At 48.1% G+C, this 6000-nt stretch overlaps 1 protein-coding gene across 2 annotated transcripts in view; it reads right to left on the reverse strand.

Moving 5' to 3' along the window:
* LOC110531953 (sodium- and chloride-dependent taurine transporter) overlaps nt 1-4631 on the reverse strand; it is a 29607-nt gene extending 24976 nt beyond the window's left edge. Inside the window, exon 1 of one of the 2 annotated variants that reach the window (XM_021615500.2) lies at nt 4420-4631. In XM_021615500.2, coding sequence (XP_021471175.1) covers nt 4420-4430 — 11 coding nt within the window. In that variant the 5' untranslated portion in view covers nt 4431-4631. Of the gene's footprint in view, nt 1-4299 lie in introns of both variants that reach the window. The other variant, XM_036987842.1, reaches the window with a different exon arrangement.
* Nucleotides 4632-6000: the final 1369 nt, after the last annotated feature.

Consider the following 6000-nt stretch of genomic DNA (forward strand, 5'->3'; position numbering starts at 1 on the left):
TCGGTTCTGTTATTTCCGCTGAAGGCATTAAGATGGATCCCGCTAAGGTCCAAGCTGTCATTGATTGGCCCGTCCCTAAGTCACGCGTCGAGCTGCAGCGCTTTCTCGGCTTCGCGAACTTCTATCGTCGTTTCATCCGTAATTTCGGTCAGGTGGCAGCTCCTCTCACAGCCCTTACTTCTGTCAAGACGTGCTTTAAGTGGTCCGTTTCCGCCCAGGGAGCTTTTGATCTCCTCAAGAATCGTTTTACATCCGCTCCTATCCTTGTTACACCTGACGTCTCTAGACAGTTCGTTGTCGAGGTTGACGCGTCAGAGGTGGGAGTGGGAGCCATCCTTTCTCAGCGCTCCCTCTCTGACGACAAGGTCCACCCATGCGCGTATTTTTCTCATCGCCTGTCGCCGTCGGAACGTAACTATGATGTGGGTAACCGCGAACTGCTCGCCATCCGGTTAGCCCTAGGCGAATGGCGACAGTGGTTGGAGGGGGCGACCGTTCCTTTTGTCGTTTGGACTGACCATAGGAACCTTGAGTACATCCGTTCTGCCAAACGACTTAATGCGCGTCAGGCGCGTTGGGCGCTGTTTTTCGCTCGTTTCGAGTTCGTGATTTCTTATCGTCCGGGCTCTAAGAACACCAAGCCTGATGCTTTGTCTCGTCTCTTCAGTTCTTCAGTAGCCTCCACTGACCCCGAGGGGATTCTCCCTGAGGGGCGTGTTGTCGGGTTGACTGTCTGGGGAATTGAGAGGCAGGTAAAGCAAGCACTCACTCAAACTCCGTCGCCGCGCGCTTGTCCTAGGAACCTTCTTTTCGTTCCCGTTCCTACTCGTCTGGCCGTTCTTCAGTGGGCTCACTCTGCCAAGTTAGCCGGCCACCCTGGCGTTCGGGGTACGCTTGCTTCCATTCGCCAGCGTTTCTGGTGGCCCACCCGGGAGCATGACACGCGTCGTTTCGTGGCTGCTTGTTCGGTCTGCGCGCAGACTAAGTCCGGTAACTCTCCTCCTGCCGGCCGTCTCAGGCCGCTTCCTATTCCCTCTCGACCGTGGTCTCACATCGCCTTAGATTTTGTCACCGGACTGCCTTCGTCAGCGGGGAAGACTGTTATTCTTACGGTTGTCGATAGGTTCTCTAAGGCGGCTCATTTCATTCCCCTTGCTAAGCTTCCTTCTGCTAAAGAGACGGCACAAATCATCATCGAGAATGTTTTCAGAATTCATGGCCTTCCGTCAGACGTCGTTTCGGACAGAGGTCCGCAATTCACGTCTCAATTTTGGAGGGAGTTTTGCCGTTTGATTGGGGCTTCCGTCAGTCTCTCTTCCGGCTTTCACCCCCAGTCTAACGGTCAAGCAGAACGGGCCAATCAGACTATTGGTCGCATCTTACGCAGTCTTTCTTTTCGCAACCCTGCGTCTTGGTCAGAACAGCTCCCCTGGGCAGAATACGCCCACAACTCGCTTCCTTCGTCTGCGACCGGGCTATCTCCTTTTCAGAGTAGCCTCGGGTACCAGCCTCCGTTGTTCTCATCTCAGTTCGCCGAGTCCAGCGTCCCCTCCGCTCAGGCTTTTGTCCAACGTTGCGAGCGCACCTGGAAGAGGGTCAGGTCTGCACTTTGCCGTTATAGGGCGCAGACTGTGAGAGCTGCTAATAAGCGTAGAACTAAGAGCCCTAGGTATTGTCGCGGTCAGAGAGTTTGGCTCTCCACTCAGAACCTTCCCCTTAAGACGGCTTCTCGCAAGTTGACCCCGCGGTTCATTGGTCCATTCCGTATCTCTCAGGTCATTAATCCTGTCGCAGTGCGACTTCTTCTTCCGCGATATCTTCGTCGCGTCCACCCGGTCTTCCATGTCTCCTGTGTTAAGCCCGTTCTTCGCGCCCCCGCTCGTCTTCCCCCCCCCCCCCCCCCATCCTTGTCGAGGGCGCACCTATCTACAGGGTCCGTAAGATCTTGGACATGCGTCCTCGGGGCCGTGGTCATCAGTACCTAGTTGACTGGGAGGGGTACGGTCCTGAGGAGAGGAGTTGGGTTCCCTCTCGGGACGTGCTGGACCGTGCGCTGATTGATGATTTCCTCCGTGGCCGCCAGGTTTCCTCCTCGAGTGCGCCAGGAGGCGCTCGGTGAGTGGGGGGGTACTGTCATGTTGTCTTGTCTCTGTCCTTTCCCTTCACCCTGTCTCCCTCTGCTGGTCGTGTTAGGTTACCTTTTCTCCCCCGCTTTCCCCCAGCTGTCCCTTGTCTCCTCTAACTACCCATTCACCCCGTTCCCCACCTGTTCCCTTTTTTCCCTCTGATTAGGTCCCTATATCTCTCTCTGTTTCTGCTCCTGTCCTTGTCGGATTCTTGTTTGTTTGTGTTTCATGCCTGAGCCAGACTATCGTCATGTTTGCTGTAACCTTGTCCTGTCCTGTCGGAATCTGCCGGTCTATCTGAGCCTACCTATGTTTGGTTATTAAAGAAGCTCTGTTTAAGTTAGTTCGCTTTTGGGTCCTCATTCACTCACCATAACAGACATACTGTATGCCTTTCAGACCGAGCATAACAAATAAAAAAAAACATCTTAAATAACACTGACAAACTCATGATATCCAACATGGATATATATCCCGAATCACATTCAAATAATTTGCTTAATGTTTAGAGCAGTTGGACTAATGTAGTCCACATTTACAGAAGAAGATATCCCCGTGTTTTCCCAAAAGCTTGGCTTGGTTCCAGGAAGATCCCACAGCTTAAGTTCCCTGAATGTTTATATTGTAAACATCCTTTCCAAGAAAGACAAGATTTGTCATTAGCGTCTTAGGTATGCCGTTTCCCTGCCTGTGCCAAAGGGCTGTAAAACACCCAACCCATGGCAGGGCAGAAGGTAAGAAAGACACAAATTGCTAGAATATAGTACAACTTACTGCTGGAATATAATGAATAAACAGGAAGAAGGAAGAAAGCTGCTATGATTAATCGTGAGGCTGATATACCGGTGTACCAGGGTAAGGTTTCCTCTCCTTTTGAGGCTGTCCCACACTGAAATGCAGTTGGCAGAAACAGAAACATCAAAGGCTTCCCTTTTACTCTTGCTGTCTCCAATGGAAATATGTTATTGGGGATTGCGTTGCTAACAAAAGCCTACGAGTCGGTTGACAATGTGCTGGGTTTCCAATAGATTCACAGAAGAAAAGCTGGAGAACAAATTATTCTCCAATGAGTAAATGTTTCTCTTTTAGCCACTGAAAGTGACAGTATTATTCAAAGTTGATTTATAGTTGGACAATACATATTGCCAGTTTAAAGAACAATCTATCCAAACTACTCTCAGTTGAAAGACAGCTATAAATCTTCAAAAAGGTATCTTCATTCACCATGTCACATGACTAACACTCCATACAGGAACATCATGTAGCAACTGTACAGGCAGAGTGAGAAACAGAACAGAGATGCTTTTAAGACGGAAAACTACTCTACACACATTGTAGTTATTCACAGACAAATACCACATTATGAAAATGCAATGCAAAGCTGCAAACATTGACCAGTGACCACTATGTGCTTCTGTTTTGGAGTCTAACAAAAAATGGAACTTGTCTTGCAGTGTAAAATAACTGCTTATTATTTTGTTCAATTATTAAAAGGATGCTCGAGCTACAACAACACAGCCCCTCATTACTCAATCCATCTACTCTTATTTTCCTCTGCATCGCTCAGGACTCATTCTGCACTGTAATATTCTAGGTTCTCTCTGTCTCTGTTATACATGACAAGTCAACTTGAACCGCCGTCCACTCGCAACCCTCATTACATAACTGGATCAGCTATCGCCCCACTCTATTTATCTTCCTCTCTCTATCCCTGTCTCTATCCCTGGCTCTCTCTCTATCCCTGCCTCTCTCTCTCTCTCTCTCTCTCTCTCTCTCTCTCTCTCTCTCTCTCTCTCTCTCTCTCTCTCTCTCTCTCTCTCTCTCTCTCTCTCTCTCTCTCTGTGCTTTCACCTGCTGGGTGCTGGGATGCTGTCTGCCGTTGGGTAAGACTTAAGGCAAACCGTCCTTGGAATGGCCAAGTGGCCCACCCAGAAACCCATGACCAGATATTCTCAAGCCCTTCTAAAAACACTACACTGTCATTATCTGTAAACACAGCATTATAAACATGTCCAACTTAGCCTCTGATAGTCAGTCAAACACAAAGAAAGATCCTGTAAAAAGGTAAACAGACATAAAGAACAGAATTGCAATCCATAGTCCTATTTTCACACTCACAAACATCAACAAAGACATTTCAATTATATTAATTGAAGGGTTTTGAAGTACTTACATGAAATTGCTTATTCAGTTGAAACAAAAAGCATCCAACAAAACACCTTAATAATCACTTGACATAAATATTAAGATACGGCTATTTTCTAAATCCAGTTGAGTAATTCCAAGGACTTACATTTCCTTCATAGTGTGGCTATGTGTAGTGTGCTTCTCTCTCAGCTGTCTACATTCCTCTGTACTGAATGCCTTTATGCCAACACAGCTCACAAGAAGTGGAGTTGACAGCGAGGCCCGCCCCTCAGATAAAGACAATTAAATCCTATGTGGAGATTGGGCACTGCCTCATAGCCGTGGACCAACTATCCAGATACTGACTCGGGACTGTAAATTTCCACTTCCCACTTCCACCCCCCACCCCCCCACACACACACACACACACACACATACACTCCTCTGGGGCTGAGGGACTGGGGCTGAATGCTTTGCCCTGCATGTGTTACAGGCACCTCTTATTCATGTAACTGAAACAGATGACTGGGTAGGGTGGCAAGGGAGGGAGGTGGTAGGGCGTGAGGGCGTGAGCAGCAGCATGGAAGGGAAATCAAGCCTCATGGGACAGCTTCTGGACAGGGGAAAGGACCCCTCTTAAATCATTATGTGGGTGAGAGGTGGTGGGTGGACAGGGACTGAAGGGACTGACGACTGGCTTGGCTGACCATGCTAAGTTTATTTTGTTACTGTCTTATTGTCCCACACCCACATAGCAGCATTGGAATGTGTGACACTTCCTATTATAACCCCTTATGACTATGTGTCATTTCACATCACAGCAAAGATTTCCAAACATCTCTATGGGAACTATTTGTGAATATAAATAAAGTGTTGTTAATCGGCATCAGGATATAACCAGGGAAGTGTCTATGTGTGTCTGTGGTGTATTTGGAAGCCTTCTGCTCCATTCAGACATAACTTGTGCAGAGTTATCTCTGAAACTTAAACCAGGTACAGTGTACTGTAACATTGCCTAATAGGGGGATAGGTGCTGTATTGTACCCGGTTCTGTTTAGACACAATATACTCGTCAAGGATGTCACATGTACAATAGCTGGTAGTGGCAATTAAATACAGTCTTAAACTTTTGACAGAGCTTGGCTATTGGCAGGCTTTTGCACACACAGAAGTAGTCACGTCACATGATATTTGCTGACTATTTGCCACTTTTTGAAAAATATAATAACTTTGTTAAAGAAATCACATTCTCTGATTTAAAAAAAAAGGTTTTTTTCCCCCCAATTTTATGGTATCCAATTGTTGTAGTAGCTACTATCTTGTCTCACCGCTACAACAGACTCGGGAGAGACAAAGCCTCCAATACACAACCCAACCAGCCACACTGCTTCTTAACACAGTGCGCATACAACCCAGAAGACAGCTGCACCAATGTGTCAGAGGCTACACCGTGCACCTGGCAACCTTGGTTAGCACGCACTGTGCCCAGCACGCCACAGGAGTGCACAATGAGACAAGGACATCCCCACCGACCAAGCCCTCCCTAACCCAGACAACTGTGCGTTGCCACACGGACCTCCCGGTCGCGGCCGGTTACGACAGAGCCTGGGCGCGAACCCAGGGACTCTGATGGCAACCCAACCAGGTACAGCTGGCGCTGCAGTACAGCACCCTTAACCACTGCGCCACCCGGGAGGCCTGGCATTCTGTGATTGAGTTGCATTGAGATTTGTCTTGTGTTCCATTA

Source organism: Oncorhynchus mykiss, chromosome 9 (genome assembly GCF_013265735.2).
Source record: "Oncorhynchus mykiss isolate Arlee chromosome 9, USDA_OmykA_1.1, whole genome shotgun sequence".
Classification (NCBI taxonomy): domain Eukaryota; kingdom Metazoa; phylum Chordata; class Actinopteri; order Salmoniformes; family Salmonidae; genus Oncorhynchus; species Oncorhynchus mykiss.